At 39.3% G+C, this 15,226-nt stretch overlaps 2 protein-coding genes across 2 annotated transcripts in view; both read left to right on the forward strand.

Annotated features, from left to right (window-relative positions):
* The window catches only part of CD2AP (CD2 associated protein), a 66,051-nt gene extending 58,008 nt beyond the window's left edge, over window positions 1–8,043 (forward strand). Inside the window, exons 14-18 of the mRNA XM_027898627.1 lie at window positions 1,978–2,090; window positions 2,873–2,959; window positions 3,573–3,754; window positions 4,574–4,637; window positions 5,763–8,043. Coding sequence (XP_027754428.1) covers window positions 1,978–2,090; window positions 2,873–2,959; window positions 3,573–3,754; window positions 4,574–4,637; window positions 5,763–5,804 — 488 coding nt within the window. The 3' untranslated portion in view covers window positions 5,805–8,043. The remainder of the gene's footprint in view (window positions 1–1,977; window positions 2,091–2,872; window positions 2,960–3,572; window positions 3,755–4,573; window positions 4,638–5,762) is intronic.
* A 5,681-nt stretch (window positions 8,044–13,724) lies between these two features.
* Window positions 13,725–15,226, forward strand: part of LOC114065049 (adhesion G protein-coupled receptor F4-like) — an 8,639-nt gene continuing 7,137 nt past the window's right edge. The window contains exons 1-2 of the mRNA XM_027898633.1: window positions 13,725–13,829; window positions 14,913–14,949. Of these exons, the coding sequence (XP_027754434.1) occupies window positions 13,752–13,829; window positions 14,913–14,949 (115 nt within the window). The 5' untranslated portion in view covers window positions 13,725–13,751. The remainder of the gene's footprint in view (window positions 13,830–14,912; window positions 14,950–15,226) is intronic.

Raw genomic sequence — 15,226 nt, forward strand, 5'->3', positions numbered from 1 at the left:
GAGACAGGGCTGACATTACAGTCATAACAGCAACTCAATTTATAGTTATTATTTAAATTTCCTACCAAATGATTTGTCATTTCTGCAGAATGACAAAAGGAGGATTGTTTACAGTCAGAAATTACTGAGATGGGGGAAATAAACATTTTTCTTATTACCTTTTTAATAATACTGAACATAAATCCTAATTTACATTTTGGCAACTTGGTCTAGTGGAAGGTGTCCTTGCCTGTGGTGGGGGTGTGTGGAATGAGGTATTCTTTAAGGTCCCTTCCAAGCCAAACCATTCTGTGATTCTGTGATGGGTTAGTACTCTGGGATCACTGATAATTGAGTAAAGACCATGTAGATACACCCTTTGGTCACTGTTGCTTGTCTTGTATTAAATGTTGTATTGGCAACAGAAATCCCTTCACATTTATTCCCCCCTCATCCTCTTTTCCATCATCTGCTTGCCATCCATCACTCTTCTGTTTCTCCCTTCTTTATTTTTCTTCCCTGCTTTTTTAATTGCAGATAGGGTTGCATGTTTGCAAAAGACTGTTTTGACATTCTCTTTAGTAGACGTAAAAGCAGCAAAACTGGTTGTTAAGAGATGGTGTTACAAATGCTTTCATTTCAACAAGGCAGTGGGGGATGAAGTAGATCCAATCAGGGCTGTCCAGAAGAGGTGAATGTTTTAAGGACTTCAAGGATATTAACGCAGAGAAGACATTAAAATCAATTAAAACATTCAGTGGAAAACTCAGTACGTGCAGGTATAAATTAGCTTACAATGTGTGAGTAAAACTTGGAATAATCAGATTATTTTAAGTCATCCAGACACTGAAGGGGTATGAGTGGTCTGGCTCGGTCTTTACTGGAGATTTTATTCTCATCTGACCTCTTGCTGTAGATTCAAAATGAGTGAAAACATAGGGAAAGAAGTATCATAGATTTTGTTCACTAAATCATAATGTCAAGGAAGAATCAGAGGTCACAAAAAAGAAATCAAACCCAAAATCTTAAATATTACTTTTGGTGCCTGTAGTAAATGTTGTGTGGCATTTTAGTTAAAGTCAATAAAATAAGTGATGAATTTGGGTTGTAAAATGATATATAATAACTGTAATCTTATGTCAATGCTTAAATAAAAATCACAACTCAATCTCACTACACATCTGTTGCCAGGTAAGTATGTTTATTTTTGTGGTGAAATAGTTAAGAAGTCCAGTTGTTAATTAGGTGAAGTACTTGTGTTTTTAGATTAGTTATGTTCAGTTCTCTCTGTTAATAGTTTTTTTCCCTGAATTGGCTCTTCTCAGAGGACATAAAGCATTTCTGCTGATCTGAGAGAGAGTTTACTAGAGCTGTGAGCATAAAGAGACTGATGAGATTTAATGAAGTATGAGAATGGAGTTTTGAAGTGTTTTACTACAGATTTATGAAGCTGTGTATTATCTTTAGATACTGCGTATAAAAAAAAAGTACCTGCACAGAAGTATGTGCAGTTAATGCTGTTAACTTACTTTCACCAATGCATGGAGTACCCCAGTGTGTACTTTACTAGGTTACCTTTATTTTTGTCTTGGTCACTAAACTTGCATTTTCATACAAGTTTAGCAATAACAAAATATGCTCTCAAGTAGTTGAATATGGCAGCTCTTGAAAGAAGTAATATTATGTTTTTCTGCAGCTACTTGATAAGTTTGTTTTATGCTGCCATACTACTACAGCACTTCTGTTCATAACTTGAAATTAAATCCTAGTTCAATTAATTCTTAATTTTTTTGAAGGGGAAAATATGATTTCCCAGGTATGTCGAAGTCATGTAGTTAGTTGTTTCATGTGGCTCCTGTGTTGTATATGCTGAAAATCTTTAAAATAGCAAGAATTCTGATTTTTTTATTTTTTCTTCTTAAGGAAAATAAAGTGATAAAAAGAACCCAGCAAAACTTTCTGATCTTGATGGTGGTCTTTGTTTCCATCTTTTTCTAGATCCATTAAGCTTTGATGATGTAATAGCTACCTCAGATAATCTGTCACACCCGACTGCGAACCGGCCCAAGATGCCTGGTAGGAGGCTGCCCTCACGTTTCAATAGCAGTCCTGTGAGTATACTGGGGGTGTTTTTCCACTAGCGAACTACTAACTAACTTCCCAGGAAACAGGACTGCGCTGGGAAACAGTCCTGTGAACCATTTACCTGAGAGCAAATTGCCACAAAGGTTCAGTTCCTACAGACTGAGTCTAGAGGAATATCCATTCCCAGCAGGGAAGTGAGTGCAACAGAAACAGTGGGATTGAGTTGCAGCTGGGGGAGTCTTTCTGTTCCATGGGGTGTTGCTGCAGGAAATACTCAGCTCTTCTGCCGTGACTGATGGTGGAATAGTTGTTGCACATACACACAGTTTTGAAAGTGTCTTCAGTGTCTTACAAGGCTTACAGATGGTCACTACAAATTTGGGATTTATTGTTGTTGCTGTAATGTGGGACTTGTGATCTTACATGTTGATGTGAGATTGTCAGAAAATGAGAAGCAGGTGGGGCAGAGTCCTTGAAATCAGTTTTTGTCATTGGGTGTTGTACAGTTCAGTTATGCCAGGTACCATCTATAGTTACCAGCCATTTGTGTTTTATGGAAGCACCTACAGGCTCCCCAAAGCCTCAAGGACTTTGGTATTGCAGATATGCTTGAAAATCCTGCCCAAGATTCCTATTTTTAAGTTTAGTTGAACATCTGCTAGTCTAGCAATTTTAAGTTTCATTACTTATTTCCCCTTTACTATTGAATCTTTAGAAATATGTGACAGTTCTGTTTTTTTCTAATTTAATTTTTTTGTTTGTTTTTTAATTCTGAAAACCTTTTCATTTTTTGTGACTGGTTTACCAGGGAAGTCAGAATGTGCTTCCAGAAAAAAATTTGAAGGTGCAGAAAGAAGAGGAAAGTGCCAAACCAAAGCCAGTTGAAACAAAAAAGGTATGATGATACCAAGGAGCTAGAGGGGTACCAGGCAGCTTGGTGTTCTGTTCATTTGCTTGTGTTTTCAGTGCAGGTTGACACAATGACCTAAAGGCAAATGATTTCATTTAACTGAAGTGAGCTGTGTTATTTAGTGTAAGTTCATAGTAAAAACTTCAGTATGAAGTTCATTTATCTTTAGGCTAAAGTGCATCAGTTCTGGTGAGAACTGTTGTATCAGGTGGTATTTCCCAAATAGCTTCCAGTTTTGCTCAGACTTTAGTCTCCTGGCAGACAGAACAACTAAACAGATCAGCAAAGTGCACAAAAGTTTATTTATAATGATCCAATGGGTTCCATTAAATCACATTTTTAAGTGTAGAGAACTGCATTGTGAGTACTTTTTTAGTGCCCTCAGGAACCTCAGGGAAATCCTTAATTAAGAGTTGTGTGAAATAACTGTCTCATTATTACAGTAGTACATTTGAACTGGACTTTGTTTTTACCTTTTAGGTTGAAAATTAAAGAAACTTGTGCAAGTTTAGCTCCCACCCTGCTCAAACCTGTGTGCTGTAAGTGGTCAGCTCATAAAGTTTTCATTTCTTACCTTTTTACTAATTTATTTTTTCAGCCATCTGCATTCAGCCCAATTACATCTTCATCTCAGAGACCAAGTTCTGTCATACTCGACTTTTTACCTGGAGACATCCATCTTAAAGGAGAAACTGATGATGAAAAAATTTCTGTGGAAGAGCTCAGGACTCAGATTAATGATTTGATGGGTTTAGTAGAAGCACTGAAGAAAGAACATGGGTAAATATTTGCTTTCTCAGTCTCCAAAGGGATGTATAGAATCTTATAAATGTCTTTCATGCCACACTTAAAATTAAGAAAAGTATTGTATGATAATATATTAATATTAATTTAGAACTTTTCTTTCAAAGTTAATCCAGCTCAATGTCCTAAATACGTACAAATTTTTGGAATTTGTACACATTTTTTCCTCTCCTACTTTAAACTTCTGCGTTCACTACAGCTTTTTGAAAGTATTTCTCAAACAGTTTATGCTTTCATTGTAAGGAAAAGTAGGTAGTTTTTTGTGGTAATACCATAAGTACATGTGCTGGCCTTGTGTAACACTGTGCACACCTGACTGTTAGAGAAGGATATTACTGAGCTTTTCAAACTGGTGATCATGGTGACCCCATCGTGTGTGATTGTAATTCTTAGCACTTTCTTGCTTGAACATAATTATGAAATAAAATATGTTTTATTTCATTTTTAATTCATACTTAATTTTCAGTTCAAATTTCATTTTATATTTTAATTCAAATCACCAGGTTATTTTAGCTTAAATTCAACTTTACAGGTTAAATATAACAGTACAGACTTTAAAGTAGCCTACTTAAAATTGTGATTAAAAATTAGGGATAGGTGCATAGTGATAGATAAGAAGTGTTGGGAGGTGGTGGAAGCTCGTGGTCCAACAGATTTGGGTAACAATTCACTAGTGGGTATGTACCTTCATATGTGAATTCCACTTGTAAAATTTAAACAAGGCCTATGTCCCCAGTAATGTGAAGGTTTTTTCTGCCCCCCTCTAACTTGTATTTCTGTTATCTTTACTATTAGGAGAGAACTGGAAAAACTAAAGAAGGACTTGGAAGAAGAGAAGCTGTTGCGAAGTAATCTGGAGGTAACGTTATTGGTCTGGGATGGGATGGGTATTCAGAAGTTTGTAAGACATTGGTCTGGAATTTGATGTCACAAGAAAGTCTCAATAAACCTGTTGAGTCTTTTTTTGTGTTGCTGTATTAGTGTGTGGTTGAATGAATCCTTCACAAGGCAGTTGGATGTATATAGAAGATCCAAATTCAGCTTTCTTTATCTGGAATATTATTTGCAACAATGTGTGTGGGTGTTGAGATGTGAGTTCAGTTTAGTGTTGCTAGAAATATGTCCAGCTGGACATGGTCCAAGAGATACAGGTAATACTTTCCTCTTTTAAGTTTGAAAGACAGATTTACTTTAGGGAATCGAAAGGAAAACAGGGCAAAAGGAAACTTCTCTAAATTTTTTATGAAGTGTTTAAATATTAAATGTGGATAATTGGCCAAAAGAACAGAATGCATCTGAAAAATTTCCTTATGAATGAACACCACTTCTCAATTCATCGATGAATACCACTGCCTGCTTTGCAGTATGATGCCATTAAGTAGTTAACAGGATGAGCTCACTGTAGGAAATTATTTCGGTCTGGTACAAAAGGGCATTTTATTTGGGAAGTAGTGCATCTTACTGACTCCAAAGCTACTTTTGACACTTGAGAACAACTTCTCGTGAGTTCACCTTTTAACGTGGCTCTAAAACAATCAATGCAGTCGCCCTAAATATGCACTGGGGATGAAGGAGAGGTAACTTCCAGGTGTCCTCTAAGTGCATTTGAAGAAATTCAAATTGATCAAGGCACAGTGTTTTGTATGAAAGCTGGTTTAGGGAGTTACTCTGAGGTGATGATGCAGCCTCACATTGGGACACGACAGGTGCTTCCATAACCCAGCTTTGCTTTGTTCAGAGTGAGTTTATCCAACAAGATGTACCAGAACTGTAGGCAAATTGTTAATGATTATAAGTTCCTGTTTGTTTAGCAACATAGTGTTACAAAATCAGCTATAAATATTGACCTGTCATATGCAATAATGTTATAATATTATTTACTCCAGTGTATTTGAAAATATTACAACTTTGGCGAAAGCTCTGAAGACTTTTCCTTTATTGCTACTTTAAGACTGACTTTCTCTTCCAAATGTCCATTTTCCAGCTTGAAATAGAAAAATTGAAGAAAGCAGTGATGTCTACATGAGAGCTATGGACTCAATGTTTTTAACTCACCAGGAATTCAAAGTTGAACAGAAGGAGAACTGACTCTTATTTCATAATAATGGATGCTGTTGTTCTACAGTCTTAAAAAATATAGTAAAAAAAAGGAATATAGTCTTATATTCAGAGAGATAAGAAAACAAAAAAGAATAATGGTGTAATTTTTTTTGCCAATATAAAAGAGGCCTTATTTCTTACTGTGCTGGAATTGCAGACCTTATTTTTTTGGTTTGCTAGAAAATACTACTGAATCTGTATAGAAAGGAGAGGGAATTCTTAATAGATTTTTATGGAATACCTGTAGCTTAATTTTTAAAGAGATCTATACTATAAATAGGGTGATCTATCTTTACAACTAATCTGTAAAATAGTGTATTGGGAGGGGTGGAATAACCGTATTGTAATTGTAGTCACTACTTTTCCCCTACACGCAAAAGGGAATATATGATATTTGTATAATTTTGGCAGTCTCACCCAGGGTTATGCTGTTGTGCCTGTCTGCAGTGAGAATATTAATACTGTGCTGTTTATGAGTAATGAGATAGGAATTTGTTAGTGCAATGAAGCAGGTGAAACTCCTATGCATTGTAGTGAGAACGGATGATCTAATCCGAGTAGTTCAGCAGAACGGTTTGTCACTTGCACTATTGGATTAAAAAGGGATTTAGGACTGAATCATGAAATGATGAAAAAAAAAAGTCAGTTTGTAAAACCACAAAATGCAGGAAATACAGAAACAAGGCTCGAGTCCAGTCTTAACCTGTTGTGCCTAAAATACTCCAGTATACAGCATGGAAAAGTCACAACGTCTGTGTACCTGTGTATCTAAACTGAAGTCTTTGTAATGGTTCAATATGCATCTCGATCTGTTTTTACAATAGTCAGGTTTTGTTTATAACATGTCTCCAAATAAATCCCTTTGGAACTTTGATACTCTCAAAAGGTCTCAATATTTATATATTTATGCCATGACCTTTCTCAGTGTACTGTGTACCTCTAACTTTAATAACACCTTTGTATTTTAATGAGTGATTGGAACAATTGCTTTGACATCATTGTGCTGGTGTCCAAGACAGTGTCTTTAGCAGCTGAGATCTTGTGGATTACCATTATCTTTAACCCCTGAGCTCAGCACTTGCAGCAGAATAATATACAAGTAATATGCAAAGTGATGGGAGACAATGGTATTTATTGCTGTGTTTGTTTGATTAAAGAATTAAAACCCATACATAAAGCTTTAGGAAGCCAGTCAAAACACATTAATTCTGTTAGTAATCAGCTCATCTCCATTTGATCTGCTGTAATTTAAATGACAAAAAAATGTCACATAGTTTGGCAACTTCACGAATAAAAGAAGTAATTAAACTTCTATTGATGGGAGTAGTCATAAATATAGTAATTATTTAGTATGTCACTTGCTCAAGTGACATGGAAGTGTTACTTCTTGAGAGTGTACTTTTTCCACAGTTGATGCATCATAAAATATTAAATGTCAAAAAGTCAGCTGGAGTATGTTCGTCAATTGCTGATTCAAATAGTTAATGAAATTTGATTAATACACTATGCAGGTATTGAGTAATATTTGCTAGTCAAATTGCTCATAAGCTGATTCAATATTAATGCTTTTAACTTCCAATTGCCTAAATGCACCACAAATGAAGGGTTGAGCCAAGTGTTTATACTGAGGAATCATGTGCAGCAGTAATGCTTCTCGTCAGACACTATACCCGTGCTTGGAATTCACCTCCAAAGCAGGTGATGAAAAGCAAGAATTGAGCCTAGTGGAATACCCAGTTTTGTTATTCAAGCTCTTCACTGTGATTGGAGCACAAAACAAATCCTGGGATGGATCGCTCTGTGGAAGTTGTGCCTGTGTGGGAGCTTGTAGAGGACGAACGGACCAAGACAATCAGTTAAAGCCACGAATGGAAGGTGTTTGTTATTTAATGGCCTTTGCTCGCTATAGCAATAAATGACCCAAGTGCAATGACTTGATTTAATAAACCTTTCTTTAAAAGTTGCTGCTATGAGTATTTTTAGCCATAAGGAAGTTGCCCTGATATGTGTTATGTACTGGGGTGGAGGGGGGAGAGGGTAATGGTTTTGAAGACATTCCACAGTACAAGTTCCTACGAGCTGTGTGCTTCACTGACTTTATACCGGTGCTGTAAAATGATGCATGCTATCCAAACTCAGCAAATAAAAGCAGTATAAAAACCTGTTCAAATGTCTGCTTGGTTCTGTTCAGGAATGAGTTTGTATGCTGTTAAATCCTTTGCAGGAGGAGTTTGGGGTGGGGTGGGGAGCAAAGTATTTATATAGTCCCCATTTGAGGCTTTCAGGTTTTAATTTGCTCACTGGGATGCTCTGGTTCCTGACTCTCAGGATAGCTTAGGATCCAAACAGTTGGAAAGCTTACTGGGTTTTTTCGCAAGTATAACTGGGAATTTTTTAACTTCTCAGGATTTCTTCTTTCCCTCTTTTTTTCCCCTCTGTTGGTTTATATTGAACTGACCTTACTGTGCATCTTCAGAGCCTCTTTTTAGTCTCCCTGTTCTGTTCAGTAACATGGATAAATGCATATTTGAATCACCTGAGTGTATAGTGAAGAACTGAAGACTTCTTAAACAGAAGAACTGTTCAATAGGGACATGGATGAGGGAAAAGGTAAATGAGGAACAGAACAACAAAATGTTATTTTTAAACTCCAAAGTTTTTATTCAATCTTAACAAGATTCTCTGAAGAGATTTTGTTTGCATACAAAGTATAGCTAAAAAAAACCCCAAACACACCAAAATTACAGATCTACTTATTTGATTTTTTTCCACAAAGACATCTTTTTTCATATGGTAGTGAAGTTTCTGATGGAAACCTGGGATGTCGTGCAGAGTTTGATTTGTGTAGCAACATATCTGTTGAACTCTATAAAATACAAGGTATTTATATAAAAGTCATAAATTTTCAGACATCTGTTAACTCTTTCCAAAGGGATGGTAAAAACAGATTTTCACAGTTGCCTTTTGGCTGCTGTTAAAGTTCTCTGAGATGTTTCTGATCTCCGAGAAATCAGACAGCTCAGCATTGTGGCAGCTGGTTGTAGATCTTGAGTAATTGGATTTTGCAAGAGCTGGGAAGACAAACCACTCCCTTTGGGTGCCTGGGCACACACGCCTCCCAGCCTGAGGAATGCAAACAACCCTGACCAGCTTGTAAAGCCTGAGACTGATGCTGCTGGTCCAGGGTTTGGAGTGCCCCCCTTGCTGGAAGTCATGGTTTCAGTCTCTTTCCAAGCCCCTTGGGAGCACAAACGCACAGCCTGCCCTTCTGGGAGAAGCAGGTGTGTGTCGGAGTGTTGCAGTATGCTGGTCTTTGTGTCCTTCTGGGTACTATTGCTGAGGTTGATGAGAAATTTGGCAATCAAGGGGCATTCAGTTTTGCCATCATAAAGGTTCGGAGGGTATGTAGAAGCACAGCTCCAGGTGACATGGGCAAGAAGCCTTTTAAGGCAGGTATCCATACTTCAGCATGATTGGGGTTTGGCCCCTGTTACTTAGAGGTATTTCTTTAAATTCATCTCTGCCTGCTGTTGTATCAGGTACAAGTAATTTAACCTTCCCAGGTGGGTTGTGTTGGCTGTGTGTGGTTGTGCTTGGCTAAATTCCTACTTGGTGCTGGTGTGAGATGTGACTGGCTGTATCAAAACAGAACAGTAAATAATACCTACTTTTCAGCTAAAATTTGAAGATTTGCCCGTGACTGAGGAATGATTGGAGTTGTGGTAGCAGACAAAATGACAGTATCTCAGGGAACCCTGTAAACATTTTGCAAGGAAGTGGAACGATTTAGTGACTAAAGCTCTTTGAAAGCAGCCTTGTTAGTAGGAAGAGCTTTAGGAATTTCTCATCTGTTACAATAAACTACTTGCTCTATGTTACTGGCTGTTGGGAATCTGACTGTGGGAGGTGAGGTGGTTTTAGGAGAGCCAGCAGTGACCATGGCACGAGGTTCATCAGAAAACTGTCACCCCTTACAATTGGGTGTCCCTAAAGAAAAGGTTATTACTTGCTCACTGAGCTTTTTAGCTGTGCTCTTGTCAGCAGTGTCATCTTGGATTTATAAAAGGTGATGCATTAACTTGATAAGATTTTATTTTGGGGTTTTTAGAAGATCTGTTGCCCAGAGAAGTTGTGAATGCCTCATTCCTGGAGGTGTCCAAGGCCAGGTTGGATGGGGTCTCTGAGCCATCTGGTCTAGTGGAAGGTGTCCCTGCTCATGGCAGGGGGGTTGGAACTGGGTGATCTTTAAGGTCCCTTCTGACCCAAACCATGCTGTAGTTCTGTGAAATACAGAAGAGCAGAAGCTGCCTCTTCTACCAGGGGGAAGGGTACCAACCACGTGGGTGTGATTCATCAGTGTGGACTCCTGGCAAAGGTGGCAATCTGGCAGTTCTGTGGGTGTGTTTGTAACTTGTTTTGTCATTTTGCAATGCAAAACCTTCATTGTCACCTGCAGATTCCTCAACATTAATCCAGTCAGGCGAGACAAGAAGCAGCTGATGCCCAAGGTTATTTCTTCGTGGGGAAACTCCAACTGAATCAGAGCACCCAGGGAGCACTGGGTAAGGCTGTGAGAGTGAGACTGGGGCACGATGGCAGCAGATGAATGGTTAGACAATCATCTGATACCTTGAGGATCTCTAGCCGGGTTAACTTTGCTTAATGTAGAACCCAGGCTTCTGAAAACGGTGAGTACTATCACAAAAATTCACTATTCCAGAACTGCTTGGGAATATCAGTGGTCTGTGAAATTGGTTCATTCATAATCTAAAATGCATTTAATTGCTGTGGCTGTATTTATTTTGCACTTACTTCCTCTGTTTTACGTCTCTTTGCATCTGTGAAAATAATTACTTAGCCTCTGATTTATTTTTTTCTCGAAGTTTTGTAATTGGTCTCTAATCATGGTGCTGTAACTTACAAGAAAATCTGGAGTTTTCTTATGGCTCAAGTTAACTATAAATATAACTCTCAGAACTTGCTTCATTTAAATTTTTCAAGTGTGATTCCTTTAAAAATACAACTAATACCATTCTGGGAGAATTAAGAGCTTTACTTTTTATCCTTGAATGACCATGCTGAACACTCCAAAGTCTCCTGCTGCAGCCTCAAATTGCATGGTAGTAATGGCAAGTGATCATAGCCATTCAAGCCCTAAAACTAATAGATTAGGTTCTGTAACAATGTATTTAGTATTTTTATTGAATGTTAAATACACACAGTGCAAGTTCGTACTGTTTGGGAAAATATATTTATTCAGCTAATTATGGCAAGGTCAGTATAAACCTTAATTTTGTACAACGTGAGCTTATAACTTTCCCTGTAAACTTAGCTATAGTTTGTCATGTGGAAAGGGGAGAGAGGTGACTGCAGGTGATGGAGAACCCTTTGGAGAGAGACCTTGTGTCCACGAGTGTGGGGTTGTAGTTCCCACACTTGTCACTGCTTGGGCAGAGCCCTCCTTCCTTGCTGTGCCCATGTGGGGCCAGACTGCCATGCAGCACATCCTGCCAGCAATTAAAAGCAAGAATGTGCTTGGGGATAGAGGAAATGAGTATAGCTTTGTAGGATTTTACAGAATACTTCAGTTTTAAGCCAACAAGAGTGACAGAGTAAGGGATTTGAATTTGAGGCTATGATGCATTAAGCAGCATATGGATTAATTTTTAAATGCATGATCAGTTTACCTTTCTTTTTACTGCTTTAAGGGGCTCTTTGCTCTCTTTTAACCACTGTCCATCCACTCACTCTTTGCTTTTCCCTTCTGTTGAGGGCTTTGAAATGACCTGGAGAAGGAGGATCAGCAGCTGGTGATGGTCTCCTGAGCTGGGTGGGAGAAACCTGTGGATGTGGAAGTGTCTTCTCACTAGAAAGTCCTTTTCACGTGAGAGAGTGTTGACAACTCAGCTGCTTGTGTACCTGTGTCCTGATGGAACAGAATCCTCTGGGAGAGAGAATTAACGTGTTTACAGCTGCTTAAAAAGTTAAGCATTAATGGCAGTAGGTAGTTTATGAGAAGAGATAAATTATCCTCTGTCTGAAGTGCCATAACTGGATTCTTTGGAGGAAGAGGATTAGCTGTATATGCTTTCATGTGGCCCTGTGTCACTGTATCCCTGTCTTTTCCTAAGGTGGCAGTGACTTGCTGCTGTATTACTTGTTTTGCTCCAAGTTTCTGTTGCTGCACAGTAGTTCCCTTGGCAGGTTCTTGCATTGGTGAGACTGGGAGGTTTCCATGATGAGTCAAGCAATGCAGCTGAGCGAGATCAGTGTTTCACTGGCAACAGGGGCCAGTATCTCTGTGAGTCTGAGATACATGAAGGTGTCCCAGATTTCTGCCTCACTCAAAGGTAACAGTCCTGGGTGGAGCTCCATCGGTGATTAAATACAAAATGAATGTGAATTAATTAATGGTGAGGCATGATGAGCTTAAGGACTGTCGCTGTGAAATGGAATTAGGGCTACGAGCATACAATCAACACTTAATGACCGCAGAAATCGGGAAAGAATTTGATATAACCTTTTGCTTCAGAGCTGTAGGTGTTTCCCAGCCACCTCCCCTTCTTTGGCAATATTGATCCAAGTATTTTGGTTCACTTCTTCTTATCCATTTTATTTCCTTAGAAGAGGTAATGGCTGCTAGCTTTTAACCCAGGAAATGCTTGTCCAATTAACAGTTGAATTCAAGAGGCTGTCACAAGGCTCTCCTTTAGAGCTAGCTTAGAAATTCAGTGCATCAGTCAAGCTCTACATTTATGATTATTTCACAGTTAGGTAATAAACCCGAAGATCTAAAAGCACAGCAAGGTGAACAAACATCCCAGATGAAAGGGGCAGCCACCTGTGTGCCTGGGCCTTTGATGCTGACAGACGGTGAGAGCTTGGAGTCTCTTGGATAGGAAAACACATCTCTGCTCCATCAGTGCAGCACCCTTTCTGCTTCTGATTTACTTCATCTGTGCTGATCAGTATGTGTCGGGGGAAAGCTGAGTGGGTCCTGTCAAGGCACGGTGATTTGATAAGCTTTTTCATGCTGCCATCTCCTGAAATCTAGTCATCATCCTGCTTTGCAACTGAGCACTTGTTTTGTGCTTTAGTGTCTTTGCTCACGGATTTTATGTTTTTATTTTTTAGTAAATTACCTAATCTACTTATTCATCCACTGATAGAAGATCAGTGTCTCAATTCTTTTGAATGCAGAGCAGATGTTGCTTTTGCCTTGGACATGTAAAGCACGTAATAATAAGATTGGATCTAAACCATTGTTTTTCCTTCATTTCTTTTACTGAATTATTTTCTTCCAGCAAATATGCCTGTAGCAAGTTGCATCCCGGGATGTTTAGCTCCTACCAAGGACCATGGGAAGCTTCATGGAGGGAGTAGAGGTCTGAATCCTTCTGCAAAGGAAATAGCTCTTTTACTTAGTCTGGTCCTTGTTTATTAGTTTTTGATATCCAAGCCCTGAGTGCCCAAGTTTCTTACCTCACAAGGCTCCTCAGGAACTGCCCAAAGAGAGCAACAGTGTTGAACCCCATGGAAGCAAGGCTGTCTTAAATCTCTTCAAAAGGGACCTAAAGGCTGAACTGCTTTAATAAGTTCTGCAGCTCTCAGTTTACAGTGAATTATTAATGCAGTAACTTTCAGTTTTGGACAGATTTTATATCCTTTTTTCTTTTTTTTTCAGGGAAGGGTTCACAAATCATTCTCAGTAAAGGTAATAAATTATGAATGCCCAAAATCCACCTTGCAAGCCCAGTAAGGACAGTCTTTGGCATGGGTTTGGCTGCTTTCAGACTGTGTTCAAAAAGTGGAAACAGATGTCTAAACTTCTTTAACATCTTTCTTCCAGGAGGAAAGCAGCAAATGCTCAGCGATGGAGGTGAGGGTAGTCTACTGCCTGCTCCTTTGGGCTGTGCACTTCTTCCTGGCCACACCACACAGTGCTCTCAGGGTGAGTTCCACCAGACCAGCTTGCTGAAATCCCCATCCCACCTGACCTTGAACACTTCCAGGGATGGGGCAACCACAGCTTCTCTGAGCAACCTGTTCCAGTGCCTCACCACCCTCACCAGAACATCTTCCTCATCTGATCCAAATCTACCCTCTTTCAGTTTAAAACCATTACCCCTTGTTCCTGTTGCTACAGGAGAAAATACTTTGAAGTATTCAGTATGTTCAGCATTCCAGATGCCAGGGAACCTCCAGCACAACTCCTGGAGTGCTAAAAACCTGCTATTCAGCTTGCAAGAACGAGGTTGCTCAAAGCCCCATCCAGCCTGACCTTGAACTTCCAGGGATGGGGCAGCTTCTCTGGGCAACCTGTGCCTGGGCCTCTCCACTCTCACTGTAGAGAATTTCTTCCTGATATGTGATCCAAAACTGCCCTCTGTCAGTTTAATGCCATTCCCCCTTGTTCTGCCACTCTACCCTTCTGAAAACTGCCTCTCTAGCCTTGTAGGCCCCTTCAGGTTTTGGAAAGTTTGGCTGGTTGTAGATGATGGCCCAAGCAACGATGGAAGCTGTTCTGGATTGTGTCAGGCTGTACAACACACAGTTCCAGCAGGTGTTCCTGCCTGAAGGAGCTCTACACACAGGCCTTGAGGCTGCTTCCCAGTCAGGACAGGAACAAAGCAGAGATTGGTATTGGTACCACTGTAGCACTGTCTTATGGCAAAAGTCATATAGATCACATCAAGTCACATATTCTCATCAACATGGGAAATACTGGAGCCTAATAGAGGCTTTTTGACTGAGGAGAACCTGCTGGAGTTGTGTGAACCTCAGTGTGTCATTTCAGTAGAAGGGTCCAACTGAAGGTTTCATCTAGAGAGACAAACTCTTAAGTGGTGAGTTCTGAATTGGCCTGTACCAGCAAGGGGACATGAGTGCTGCATTCTGGACTCAAAAGAACTATTTTTGCCCTTGAAGCCCTTTCTGGTTTGTGCCAAGGAATCATCCTTTAGTTATTTATGCGAATATTCAAGATACTTGTTCCCTTTTTATTATTCATACATATTCACTTCTTATTTTTCAGGTTCTCAGTAGGGAATCAAAGACTGGTAATGAGCAAGGTACAGTGAATAACTATGTGTCTTGTTTAATTCTCTGTGAGTTGTTATCAGTTATCAACGCTTTACACCCCTGATACCTCATGGACCATGGTGCACTATCTTACACCTTATAACATTATCTGCTTGATTTATTTTCCAGATTCCTGTATAAATGTCATTCCCTGCCAAGACAATGGAGCTATTTGTATTCAGCCTTGTTCTCCCTCCTTCCATGGGGACACAAGCTTCGTCTGTGAAGACAGAAAGTGGCAAATGTTGTCTGATGCCTGTGCAAACC

The sequence above is a fragment of the Empidonax traillii genome, unplaced genomic scaffold, assembly GCF_003031625.1.
Source record: "Empidonax traillii isolate 1590-97213 ecotype Southwest subspecies unplaced genomic scaffold, ASM303162v1 scaffold609:size479882, whole genome shotgun sequence".
Classification (NCBI taxonomy): domain Eukaryota; kingdom Metazoa; phylum Chordata; class Aves; order Passeriformes; family Tyrannidae; genus Empidonax; species Empidonax traillii.